Source organism: Equus caballus, chromosome 19, assembly GCF_041296265.1.
Source record: "Equus caballus isolate H_3958 breed thoroughbred chromosome 19, TB-T2T, whole genome shotgun sequence".
Lineage (NCBI taxonomy): Eukaryota > Metazoa > Chordata > Mammalia > Perissodactyla > Equidae > Equus > Equus caballus.
This window is the reverse complement of record NC_091702.1, coordinates 19,016,836-19,031,252: the sequence shown is the minus strand read 5'-3', so window position 1 is coordinate 19,031,252 and position 14,417 is coordinate 19,016,836. Positions and strand designations below refer to the sequence as shown.

At 37.6% G+C, this 14,417-nt stretch overlaps 1 protein-coding gene across 1 annotated transcript in view; it reads right to left on the bottom strand.

Moving 5' to 3' along the window:
* The window catches only part of EGFEM1 (EGF like and EMI domain containing 1), a 453,091-nt gene extending 449,351 nt beyond the window's left edge, over window positions 1-3,740 (bottom strand). Inside the window, exon 1 of the mRNA XM_070242505.1 lies at window positions 3,587-3,740. Within this exon, the coding sequence (XP_070098606.1) occupies window positions 3,587-3,740 (154 nt within the window). The remainder of the gene's footprint in view (window positions 1-3,586) is intronic.
* Window positions 3,741-14,417: the final 10,677 nt, after the last annotated feature.

The following is a 14,417-nucleotide window of genomic DNA, read 5'->3' as shown; positions in this document are numbered from 1 at the left end:
CAAGACTCTTACTTACTAAATGTTTTTCTTTGCTTGGTTTTGGATCATGAAAGATGTATATTGAAATCCTCCATTAGTTACCTTGGAAATTATTCTTTGCAATTTTAACAGTTTACTTCTTTATATATTTGAGGCTATGTTTTTAAAGGTTTACAAGTTGATGATTATTGTATGTACTTGGTGTACTGCTTTTATCATTATGTAGTGTGTCTTCTAACCCATGATAATGTATAATTGTGTTATTTTGTTTTACCTTAAACTCTATTTGTCTGGTGTTAACATTTTTATAACAACTTTCATTTCATTAGCATTTTCTTAGTCATAGCTTGTTCTGTTATTTTATTTTAAATTTTGCCATACATTCTTTTACATCTGTAGCTGCATTTTTTTTAAAAATCTAATTTGCTAGTTTCTGTCTTTTAATAGGTAAGGTAAATATAATTGCATACATTTTCATTGGAAGTATAACTGTACTTATTTTTACCATCTCATTTTGTGGCTTCTGTATACCAGCAGTTTGTATTTACACTTTCTTTACATTTATTGGATAGAAAATATTTTCTATATTCTCTGCTCTCCACAATCTATTTGGCCTAGATCTAAATTATATTTCTAATATTTTAATAGATATCTTGACATTAGTAGATACATTCTTGGAAGTACTTAGCATGAATCCCCCCACATTTTGAAGTCTTCCGTAAATGAGTACCTGATTCCGGTCCACAAATGTGTGAACCAAAGTTAGGAGACCCTGTTGGCGGAGTTCACAAAGTAGGGCTTGTAGGTACCAAGGTGCAGTAAGCCCACCCCATCTCAGCTCTCCACAAACTCACAAGGGTTACTTTCGCTTCATGCGAAGGAGCACTGAGACGAGAGGAGGGGAAGAAGTTGTTGCGCTCAGTGTGGCTACTGGATCAAGTGATCACCCATCCACCAAAAAAGCAGTTGGGCATGTGGACTACTGGCAGGACCTAAAGGGAAACTGTGCAGCCCTTCTCTGCGATGATCCCCAGAGACAGACTGAGTTGAAGGTGCACACTTTCCCCAGGAACACCAGGGACACCACCTAAAATAGAGGGCACCAACCTCAGACAGAACCGAACCAAGTCTAAGGAACGTCAGGCACCACTCCCATGACTAGCAGGAGCCAGCCTCCTTCAGCCCTTCTCTCTACCTTCCCCTCCCCAGGCGGAGCTAGGGCTGCTGGAGGAAACGGGAGAAGAAGAAGACGCCTCAGAGCCAGACCACAACCGGCCTTTGCCCTTGCTGGCCCCTTCAAACCACCAGGGCTTCAGCTCTAGCTTGTGATGGCAGAAAGGAAGAGCCAGACTTTGAAGATATAAGACTTAAATTGAGCTAGAATAAGTTAATAAATGAAAGTGACTGGAAAACTTTGGAATCAGTTAGTGACTTGTTGTAAGGATGGGAAAAGGGGAAGCAACCTAACATAATTGAAAGCAACGATTAGGAAAAATAAAAACAGTCCCATGTGATACCCCAGCACACTGAGACTTTTTCCAAATCAGTAGCACTGGGTGATCTGTAGTTCCTTCCACCTGTCCTCCTGGGCAATCAGTCCAGAACCAGGCTTCTTATCTTGTTGGCTCAGAGTCGCTGCCCCAGGGTCAGGCTTTCTACAGACCCGTAAACCCAGGCAGCAGGAGGCTTGGCTCAAGTCCTGGTCATGGGGCTGATTCTGTCCTTCCAGTGCTAAACACACAGCTTCCTGGAAATCGGTGTCCCAGGTAGCAACTGGAAGGATGGAGGACGGCCAGGATGGGACGGTTCCTAATTTCACATGTGAGTCTGCTTTGGGGCACTGTTATTCTCCTTTAGTCTCTCAAACCCCTGAGCCACCCCTATCTGCTTCCAGACTCAGAGACTAGCAAGCCCACACTTAGCTCAACTCACCGCGACTTGGCAGCTCTGTTCCCTCGCTGGTCCCACTACAGGTCTAATTTACAATTTTTACATAATATTGGTTTTTATTACGTTTTTAGAATATTTTTTCTAGTTTTGATAGGTATTTTAAGAAGAGAGGCCTCAAAATATCGGACTTAGCATGTTGACCAGAAGTCGGACTTATTTTTTATAAACTTTTAAATATGATCTTCCCCCCACTTCCTCCAAAACATTAGCACTTCCAACCTAGCTCGTGGCTGACACGAGATAGCACTCAGTAAGCAGTATCTGAATAAATGAACGCATGACTTTGCCTAAAAGGGCTCCAGTCATCAAGATAACACAAATGAATTAACACATATAAAGCATTCAGAATAGTGGTCTGCAACATGGTAAATGCTTAGGAAACATTAGCTATGTATTTTTTAAGCTCACAAAGTCTGAGGCTAGATTTCTCAAAGACAAATTATTTACAGAATTTAACTTTAACATCACTGCTGATCTGTAATGCAGTGAAACAAATGAAAGTAGATAGTGTCATTTTTTAAAAGTCAGAATCTAATGTGACACCTCCTAATGAAAACACTAATTAAAATTAATAAATGGCGCCATACTGCCACTGCTGCTGCCTGACCCTCTATCCCCCTAGGTATGAATAAGCTTGTACCGTCCAATGTAATGACATAATTTGAGAATGAGTACCAACTTTCCTGTTCCTTAAGCTGTTAGTATAATGTTCTGGGGTCAACAAACGAAAGTGTGATGACCTGAAGGGTACCATAAGGTACTGAGAAGTTAGAGAGAAATCAAAATGAGGGGTTAAAAATGAACTCACCCTTATGTTCCAAAAGTTTCTTACTATATGCCACTTCCCTTTTTGTTTTAATGTGCTAGATCCCACCACAGCTGCAAATTAATTTTCTCTGCTCCCTAAATGAATTACATGTAACTGTTTCTAAAAATGACTACAGACATGAAAGTCATTTTCACTTAATAACTAACTAGTAATCTCATATTTCTTGGTGTCACTTTAGTATGAAATGCAAACGAAAATTATGCTAAACATTGCAAATTTATGGCAAACACCAGCTCTTGATTTATATTATTATAGATGGTTTATCACCAGAAGCAATCTAAACAAAACTCCATCAGATAGATGTTACAATTTGTATTTATTTCTCCCAGCAGTAAATGGTTCTTCAATTTCAGAACTATCATTAATTTCTTATAAATGCAAATCTTTATTTCTTATTTTAATCTACAATGATTTCTCTAAGTCTTCAGAAGATTAGCTTTTACATAAAATATTCAAATAGCAATTACAAATGATACTTGGTTTTCTCTGGGCAATCTATTAGCTATTATGCATAAACTATTTAAAAGGGATGGGTGGTCTATATTGATCAGGCATACAATGGGCTAATAACGCGGCCCTCCTTCCTTTTAAATGATCCCCTCACAACTCCAAATAAAATCGTTAAGAAAAAACTTTTTGATGTTTGTGATTATCTTTAAATTGTTTTGCCTAGTCTTGAATCCTCTACTTTTATTATATTTTCTTTCAGGATCGCTGGGAAGACCTTAGCCAGCCACTGCATTGACCTTAATCAAGAGGAAGCTGCAACTATTTATTCTTCCCTAATTTTTTACTGCCATCTCAAAGCAGAAACTCATGAATCTTTACCTGGCCACACATACTCGAGAGCAACCAAAGCAAACTGCTCTGACCGCGCTGCAGGGTCAGACGGCACTTGTTCTCCTGCCGTCAGTCCATCCTCACTCGAACCTGGCCTCCGACGCCCAGTGCCCTGCAGTAACCGCAGCTCTGCTAAAATCATCCTGATTTGAGGACTTTAGCGCAAATTCTCCACCATTCAAAACCCCCCAGCCCTGTCTCCTCTAAAAATTAGAAGACAGAACAATAGCATCTTCAGAATTCCGACCTAACCAGCCCCGTGTTCTATTTGGCAGATCTATCCCGCTGTCATCCTCATTGGCCTAAGCCATTCATCACCATTTCATCTTCACTGCTCGTGTCCTTCGCTTATGATGGGAGGCCCTTATGAACATGTTATTGATTCTACACAGAAAAACACTGGTTGATTTAGATCCTGTGTTTAAAAAAAAAATCTTCCTGCTAATATATATTCTACATCGAGTCATAGATAGTGACATCAATAGCTCAAAAATAATGGAAATCACACTGCTTTGAAGATACTGTGATGAAGAATTCATGAACTCACTCCACAAAATTTCCTTGAGCATCTACAATGTATCAGCAATTGTGTCAGGGGCCTGTAATACAGTCAGAAGGGAAATGTCCTTGAAGCTAATGAAACTTAACCTTCAAGGCTCCTCACTAGCATGGACCGCTTCCAGCCCTGGAAGAAGTTAAATAATATTTTCACATTAGCATATGTTTTTTGTAACATATGCAAATATAAGATATAGTTGTAATTTTTAAGAGGGTCCCCCCAGATTTTATAAATCTCAGGCTCCAAAAAACCTGGGATTTACCCCTGATGTACAAGAAAAAGTCACACATCTATCCCACAGGCTAGGTGTTACATGGCATTTAGTAATTTAGTAACTGGAAGTCACAAATGGCAGCAAACTGTATCAAATAAATCTCTGATACAATGCCTTACTCGAAAGAGGCATTCTAAATTAAAGTAACTTCTGCCTGTCATGTCCGGGTCAGATAAACTTCCTTCCAAAAACTTAGATGTCTTCTGTTAAATATTCCTTGTACAGGTTAAAAGAGTTCAGCCTTCTCTCATCAAAACTAATTGGCCTTACTATTCAACATCCTTTTGTTTATCAAAATTAAATTAAGGTCATTACTAAAGTACTAAAGTAATATATTACTTAGACTGGGGATATGGGGTGGAAGAAAATAGAGAAGACTGAGAATGGTCTTTAATTACTATATGATGCCACCTTTCCAAGGTCAGAAAGTCAAAGACAAAGATGAAGTTTCAGCTAAAGGCTTTATAACAGATGGGTTTTTTCCATTGAAAAACTGTTTGAATAAGTTGTGAGGAAAGCTATTATCTCCCTCCCTGAAAACACTTAAACACAGAGCAGATTTTCCAATCTTCCAGAGAACCATGGCTATACCAATGAGAATCCATCCTCCAATAGGTTTTGTGTGGGTTTTTTTTTTTTCTTCAAATCTTCATTTTAAAGAAGTAATAATGGTTTCACACATTAAGGGAATCTGCTCGATCAGTGTTCCCAAAGTGTAGTCTCTGGACCAGCAGCATCAGCAATGCCTGGGAACTTGCTAAAAACGCAAATTCTTGGGCCCCACCTAGATGTACTGAATCAGAAACGCTGGAAGTGAAGGCAGAGCCCAGCAATGGGGGTTTTAACCAGCCCTCCAGGTGATTTTTTGCACGTGTGTGAGGAAGATTGGCCCTGAGCTAACATCTGTTGCCAATCTTCCTCTCTTTCTTCTCTCCTGAAAGACCCCCCAGTACATTGTTGTATATTCTAGTTGTTCTTCTAGTTCTGCTACGTGGGACGCCACCTCAGCCCAGGACCCGAACCAGCAAACCCTGGGCCACCGAAGCGGAGCACGGAGCCGGCGCCTGCTCCAGGTGATTCTTACGCAAGCTACAGTTTAAGAACCACAACCATAGAGATCTACTGAAGGTCAACTAGGTCAGGAGTACACACACTGCCCCCTAGTGGTCCCAAGAGAACTAGCGGACGTCTATAAATTTAAAATTTTTATTTTACTCTAAAAATGTCAAAAGCCAGATCCAGTTTTGTCTACAGTGGCAGACTCACATTGTTGTGCAATTTGCAATCATGAAATAGACATTTTGATACACGTTCGGACACTCTCTGCAGTTGCAGCTCAAAGTCCCCATTGATTTGCCAACCATGACAAGCATCTGATCATCAGGGAAGCCTGGTCAATACCCAAGGTGGAGAACCATTGCTCAGTGAGTCTATCGCGTCTCAGAGTCTCAGCACCTGCTGCTACTATCCTGAAACCTGCCTCTAAAGGTCATTAGAGGAATAATAAAACTGGAAACTTCTCACATCAAGTTCCTGGTTTACTGGATTATAAATGAGATAAAATGTTGAATTAAGGAGAAAGAGGTATGTAAAAAGAACTATTCCAAAGAAAGCACATTGTAAAAACAGCAGGAAAAAAAAGACAGTCACATATTTGCTCAGGTTTCAAAACACAAGTAATAGCATGAGAAGCTCTGCATAATAGGTTATGTGCAAGATTCGGCTTTTGATAAAAGTCTGTATTAAGTAGGTAAACATAATATGTAACCATTCAACAATCATTCATTAGGACCCACTCACTACTCAATCTCATGATTGGACAGACAGCATGACCCCACCACAACCTCCAAGACTTATGTTGATCTCTTTACAAATCTACTTCTCCATACATTGTTTCCTGGGCACAAAGACCATTTCTATCAGTCTTTATAAGCACAGTATTCTGCACAGTGTCTGACACACGGCTGATGCTTAAAAAATATATACTGAATCAAGGGGTATTTGCTGTCAGTCATCTAACACAGAAGGACCTGGATTTCCTGGACCACCATGGGCCTAGGACATCGCACTGCATCCCTAGTCAGTTGAAACAGGGTTCCAATGGTCCCCCTGAATGTAGGGTGGTTCCTGGGCTCCAAAGAAATAATCAGGAAGGGCACCAAGGGGTGGCTGGGGAAGGGAGACATTAATAGTTCCCATCCCCATAGTTTCCACCAAACTCCCCAGAACTATCCCAAATGAATACATATATAAGTAAACCAAAGGAGTTCCAGAATAAATACCTTGTCTCCCTTTGCAAACATGTTGCCATCCCAAACCATCATACATACGAGCTCTGGGCCACCATGGTCTGGCATAAATGCATTCAGTCACTTTAATACCCAGAGAAGAGAGAGAAAATGGTTGACAGTAGAAGTCTTCTGTCTGTCCAAAGACGCTCTTGGAAAGTTGTCTCTCCCCCTGCTTCTATTTCTGGCCACCTTCAGGTCACCTCAGGTCTAAACCTGTCACTATGCTTCGGCATGAATCTCAGGACACATGCCAATTAACTGAACTGTTTTCTGTTTCTGCTACTGTCCAGTCAGCCTTCCAAGAACCTCTGAACCAGCCAGCTGCCACGCTCCATTCTCAGACTGAACAATTTCTCCCATAGTCTGCACTGCTAAAATCCGGAAAGTACAATCCCAACCCAACGTATGTAACACCTTTATTATAAATCAGCATAGAAAAGACTAGACAAGGGGCTGGCCCAGAGGCACAGTGTTTAAGTTTGCACGCTCTGCTTCGGTGGCCCAGGGTTCGCGGGTTCAGATCCTGGGTGCGGACCTAGCACCGCTCATCAAGCCACGCTGTGGCGGCATGCCACATAAAATAGAGGAAGATTGGCATAGATGTTAGATCAGTGACAATCTTCCATGAGCCAAAAGAGGAAGATTGGGAACAGACGTTAGCTAAGGGACAATCTTCCTCACCGAAAAAAAAAAGAAAAGAAAAAGAAAAGACTAGATAAACTTGGAACCAAATGCTAACAATAGTTTTCTCTTGCTGGTTTTCTTATACTCCCTTTGTTTATTTTACAGATTTCCTCTGGTAAAAGTGCATACTTATATAATTTGAAAAATTATCATTTTAAAAAATGCATGGAGGGGCTGCGTCTTCAGTTCAGTCTTTAAGTAAGTATGAGTCAGACTAGCTATGGAAGATTTTTATCTGTTTTAAAATGATTAAAAACAAAAAATAGAAAGAAGTCGATATGATAGAAATATCTTTTTCAAAAATAACCATCCCAATTACTTCACAGCGTATGTGGCTTGCCCCAGATGCATATGCATTTTTTAATATACTTACATTGTTATCTTCCCTCTAAAAAGTTCAGGGGTGCTCAATAGTAATTGACCTAGTCACTGTAATATTGAAACTTGGCAGAAATTGACTGCTGAAAATCAAATTTCTTCCAAATATGCAAACCTCAGTCTTAGACTATTTTTTACAGTCCCTCCTACATGGGTTTTTTTCGCTTCTTCCCAGATTAGATCACTAAAGACTTATGGGAAAGGTGGAAGACGACGGTGGAGAAGAGAACAATGCTTACTAAGCGTCTAGTATATGCCAGCACTGTGCTAGGTACTGCAGAAGCACGATCACAGGACTATTAGAAGAATCCGGAACACAGGTTTAATGTCTCTTAAAGGGAGACTCCCTAAACAGCTAGCTCCTGTACACTTCTAGTCTCTTATCTTAGAATAGAAATCTTTTCTTTTTTTTCTTTAACCAAACGTGCCTAATTCTATGCTCCATATCTTAGAAATATCAGCAGGAAAAAAAAACAAAGGGAAAGGGGAAAGAAGAGAGGAAGGGGAGGGAGGGATGGATGGAGCAAGAAAGTGTAGGGAGGAGGGAGAAGAGACAGAGGGAGACATCTGTGATGCCTGATTTATAGATGCATATACCAATTGAATGCATGCACAGATAGTATAAATAGGTCAATTAAATGCATCAGCTGTGGATGGATTTAATTGTTATTCTGTTTGTTATTTTAAACAAGGGTCAGAGGGTGAAGAGAGACTCCACTCAAACACTGATTTCTAAGTGCAAACTAGGGTTCCTGGCCACCACTCTTTTACAGAGCAACCGCCAAGCAGAAAAAATGCTAGTAGTCTAATTTATTTCCTTATGAAAACTTCTTCTACATTTCTGACCCACAGTGATCATTTCCTTTTCTGAATTCCTATTTCACTTGGGGCCTAACTTTATAATATTCCTGGCTTTTCTTGTTCTGTAATACTTTCCCATGTTTTAACTTGTGTTTCCTACAATAATACATAGTTTTTGAGGACAGGGGCCACACCTCAGTATCCTCCAACATGTGCAGCTCCAGGCCATCTACCTAGGTATCCAGTAAATTGCTATGTGACACAGGGCTTTCTGTGTCAGCTACTAGGGCATGAGTCTCTCTGTTCATGATGCTGTGCACACCTTAATGGCAGAGCCAATGCCTTATTCATTTCGGCAGCCTCCTCTGGGCTTCACAGTGCAATCGTACATCATAGGTGCTCGATATACATTGATTAGCTTAATAGGTTAAGGATGGAATTCTGATGTATCCCCAAGTCAGTTATATGTGAGCAGGGTTTTCCAAAGACCAGGGGGAGGTCAGGAGATTCACCATCTTATTTCATGGGACTGTTTTAACATTAGTCACACATTTTAAAAGGCCACATAGTTTAGTAGGAAAAGCACAAATGTTGGAGTCAGATAGCCCTAGATGAAATCAGAGCTACCACCACTACCTTTTTAGATATTTTCATTTTCAAATCTTCACATTAGCAGTAAAAGTCCTTTCCTGATCTTTAAGTTTGTAATTACCCAAGCAACACGTGAATTAAAGATTTAAACAACCTAAGAGATTACTGACAAAAACTTGAAAGAAATCACTCTGCTTGTCCTTTCTCCTGCTCGCTACATCAAATACCCTTTCTCAGCCTAGTGTGCTCCCCTCTGGTTCTCTTTATCTGCATTTATATACGTGTGTGTGTGTGTGCGTGTGTATATATATTTACACACATTCCGTTTTTATATTTTTTTACATAAACAGGTCCATTTTATGTACATACTGTTTTGTTACATTTTTTCACTTAATTTTTATCTCATTCAACATCCGTCAATTTATGATTTATTTCACATTCTTTTGAGATGTAACAAAGTATAATTCAAGTATAATCGACATAACACCCTATTAGTTTCAGCTGAACATCACAGTGATTCACTATTTATATACATTACGAAATGATCACCATGATAAGTTTAGTTACTGTCACCATACAAGTTATTACAATATTATTGACTATATTCCCTATGTTGTACATTATATTCCCATGACTTACTAATTTTATAACCAGCAGTTTATACCTCTTAATTGCCTTCATCTATTTCACCCACCCTATCCCTTTCCCACTCTGGTAACCACCAGTTTTTTTTCTGTATCAATGAGTCTGTTTCTGTTTCTGTTTTGCTTTCTAGATTCCTCATACACGTGAAATCATATGATATTTGTCTTTCTCTGTCTGACTTATTTCATTTAGCATGATACCCTCTAGGTCCATCCATGTTGTTGCAAACGGCAAGATTTCATTCTTCTTTATGGCTAACTAATATTTCATTGTCTATATACACCACATCTTCTTATCCATTCATCTATTGATGGACACACAAGTTGCTTCAATATCTTGGCTATTGTAAACAATGCTGCCATGAACAAGGGGTGCATATATCTCTTTGAATTAGTGTTTTCATTTTCTTCGGATAAGTACCCAGAAGTGGAATTGCTGGATAGTATGGTAATTATATTTTTAATTTTTTGATGGAACTGCCATACTGTTTCCATAGTGAATCCATCAATTTACATTCCCACCTACAGTGTACGAGTTCCCTTTTCTCCACATTCTTGCCAACACTTATTTTTTGTCTTTTTGATAATAGCCATTCTGACAGGTGTGAGGTAGTATCTCACTGTGGCTTTGATTTGCATTTCCCTGATGATTAGCGATACTGAGCATCTTTTCACATGCCTGTTGGGCATCTGTATGTCTTCTTTGGAAAATGCCTATTCAAGTCCTCTGCCCAATTTTTAATAGGGTTGTTTGTATTTTTGATATTAAGTTCTGTAACTTCTTTATTTATTTTGGATATTAACCTCTTATCAGACGTATAATTTGCAAATATCTTCTCGCATTCAGTAGGTTGCCTTTTCATTTTGTTGATAGTTTCCTTCACTGTGTAAAAGCTTTTCAGTTTGATGTAATCCCATTTGTTTATTTTTGTTTGTGTTGCCCTTGCAGAGGAGATTGAACCAAACAAATATTGCTAAGATCAATGTCAAAGAGCTGGCTGGGTTTTCTTATGGGAGTTTTATGGTTTCGGGTCTTACATCCAAGTCTTTAATCCATTTCGAATTTACTTTTGTATATCGTGTAAGATAGTGATCTAGTTTCATTCTTTGCATATAGCTGTCCAGTTTTCCCAACATCATTTATTGAAGAGACTATCCTTTCACCACTGAATGTTTTTTTCTCCTTTGTCATAGATTAATTGAACATATATGTGTGGGATTATTTCTGGAACTCTCTATTCTGTTCCATTGATCTATGTGTCTGTTTTTGTGCCAGTACCATATTGTTCTATTACTGTAGCTTTGTAACATAGTTGGAATTCAGGGAACATGATACCTCCAGCTTTGTTCTTTCTCAAGATTGCTTTGATTACTTGAGGTCTCTTTTGGCTCCATACAAATTTTACAATTCTTTCTTCTAGTGCTGTGACAAATGCCATTGGTATTTTGATAGGGATTGCATTGAAACTGTAGATTGTTTTTCATGATGTCAACATTTTAACAATAATAATTTTTCCAACCCATGAGCATGGTATATCTTTTCATTTAATTATGTCATCTTCAATTTCTTTCAGCAATGTCTTACAGTTTTCAGAGTACAAGTCTTTCACCTCCTTGGTTAAATTTATTCCTAGCTATTTTATTCTTTTTGATGCAATTTTAAATGGGATTATTTTCTTAATTTCTCTTTCGGATAGCTTGCTATTAGTATATAGAAATGCAACCAATTTCTGCATATTAATTTTGTATCCTGCAACTTAATTCATTTATTCAAATAAATAAATGAATAGTTCAAATAGTTCTCTGGTGGAGTCTTTAGAGTTTTATCTCTATAGCATCATTTCACCTGCAAATACTGACAGTTTCACTTCATCCTTTCCAATTTTGATGATTTCATTTCTTTTTCTTGCCTAACTGCCATGGCTTGGACTTCTAATACTATATGGAACTAAAGTGGCAAAAGTGGGCATCTCTGTCTTCTACCTGATCTTAGAGGAAAAGCTTTCAGCTTTTTGCCATTGAGTATGATGTTAACTGTGGATTTCTCATATATGGCCTTCATTATATTGAGGTATATTCATTCTATACCCCCTTTGTTGAAAGTTTTTATCATAAATGGATGTTGAATTTTGTCAAATGCTTTTTTGGCATCTGTTGAGATGACCATGGTTTTGATCCTTCATTTTGTTAATGTGGTATATCATGTTGATTGATTTGCAAATGTTGAACCACCGCTGCATCCCTGGAATAAATCCCACTTGATCATAGTATATGATCCTTTTGATGTACTGTTGTATTTGATTTGCTAATATTTGGTTGAGGATTGTTGCATTTATGTTCATCAGGGATATTGACCTGTAATTTTCTTTTTTTGTAGTGTCTTTGTCAGGTTTTGGTAACAGAGTGATGCTGGCCTTGTAAAATGAGTTTAGAACCATTCCTTCCTCTTCAATTTTTTGGAATAAATCAAGAAGGATAGGTATGAACTCTTCTTTAAATGTTTAGTAGAATTCATCTGTGAAGCTTCTGGATGTGGACTTTTGTTTTTTGGGATTGTTTAAATTACTGATTCAATTCACTACCTGAAATCAGTCTATTCACATTTGCTATTTCTTCCTGATTCAATCTTGGAAGGTTGTTTGTTTCTAAGAATTTATCCATTTCTTCTAGGTTTTCCAATTTGTTGACGTATAATTGCTCATAGTAGTCTCTTATGATCCTTTGTATTTCTGTGGTGTCAGTTGTTACTTCTCCTCTTCCATTTATGATTTTATTTATATGAACCCTCTCTCTTTTTTATTGATGAGTCTGGCTAACAGTTTATCAATTTTGTTTATCTTTTGAAAGAACAATCTTTTAGTTTCATTGATCTTTTTTTTGGTTTCTATTTTATTTATTTCTGGTCTGATCTTTATTATTTCCTTCATTTTACTAACTTTGGACTTTATTTCCTCTTCTTTTTCTAGTTTAAGTATAAAGTTAGATTGTTATTTGAAGTTTTTCTTATTTCTTGAGGTAGGCCCGTATTGCTATGAACTTCCCTCTAAGAAGTGCATTAGCTGCATCCCATAGATTTTGGAAAGTTGTGTTTCCATTTTAATTTGTCTCAAGGTATTTTTTGACTTCCTCGCTGATTTCTTCATTGATCTTAGATGTTTAATCTCCATGAGTTTGTGTTTTTTCCAGTTTTCTTCTTGTAATTGATTTCTAGTTTCATACCACTGTGGTCAGCCAAGATTCTTGGTATGATTTCAATCTTCTTAAATTTTGTGAGACTTGTTTTGTGGCCTAACGTGTTCTATCTGGAGAGTGTTCCATGTGCACTTTAGAAGAATGTATATTCTGCAGTTTTTTGGATGGAATGTTCTCTATACACCAATTAAGTTCATCTAGTCTAATGTGTCATTTAAGACCAATGTTTCCTTATTGATTTTCTGTCTGGATGATCTACCCATGATGTAAGGGAGGTACTAAATTTCCCTACTATTATTGTATTCCTGTCAATTTCTCCTTTTAGGTCTCTTAAAATTTGTTTTATATATTTAGGTACTTCTAAGTTGGGTGCATAAATATTTACCAATGTTATATCCTTTTCTTGGATTGACCTCTTTATGATTATGTAATGCTCTTTTTGTCTTTTGTTATAGTCTTTATTTTAAAGTCTATTTCATCTGATATTAGTATTGCTACTTCCACTTTCTTTTTGTTTCCATTTTCATGGAATATGTTTTTCCATCCCTTCAATTTCAGTACGTGTGTGTCTTTGGATCTGAAGTGAGTTTCTTATAAGCAGCACATAGATGGATCTTGGTTTGTTTTTATCCATTCAGCCACCCTATGGTTTTTGATCAAAGCATTCAGTCCATCATACATTTAAAGTAATTATTTATAAGTATGTACTTATTGCCATTTTGTTAGCTATTTTCTGGTTGTTTTTGTAGTTCTACGTTCTTTTCTTCTTCTCTTGGCCTCTTGTGGTTTGATGGTTATCTTTGGTGTTATGTTTGCAATCTCTTCTCTTTATTTTTTTGAGCATCTTTTGCAGGTTTTTGGTTTGTGGTTACCATGAGATTAACATATATATTGACCTATATATATATATATATAGCAGTCTATTTTAAGGTGATAGTTGCTTATGTTCTGATGCATTCTAAAAGCACTACATTTTTACTCACCCTCCCCATGTTTTATGTTTTTGACATCATATTTTACATCTTTTCATTTTGTGTACCCCTTAACTACTTATTGTAGTTATAGCTGATTTTACTACTTCTGTCTTTTAACCTTCATACTAGCTTTGTAAAGGGCTGACCCATTGCCTTTACTAAATATTTGTCTTTACCAGTGAGATTTTTTCTTTCATATATTTTCTGATTTCTAGGTATGGCCTTTTCTTTTCCACTTAAAAGACTCTTTAACATTTCTTGTAAGGCCAGTTAAGTGGTGACAAACTCCTTAAGTTTTTGCTTATCTGGAAAACTCTTTATCTCTCCTTCAATTCTGAATGATAACCTTGCTAGGTAGACTATTCTTGGGTGTTAAGTTTTTTCCTTTTAGCATTTTAAATATCATGCCATTCCCTTCTGTCCTGCAAAGT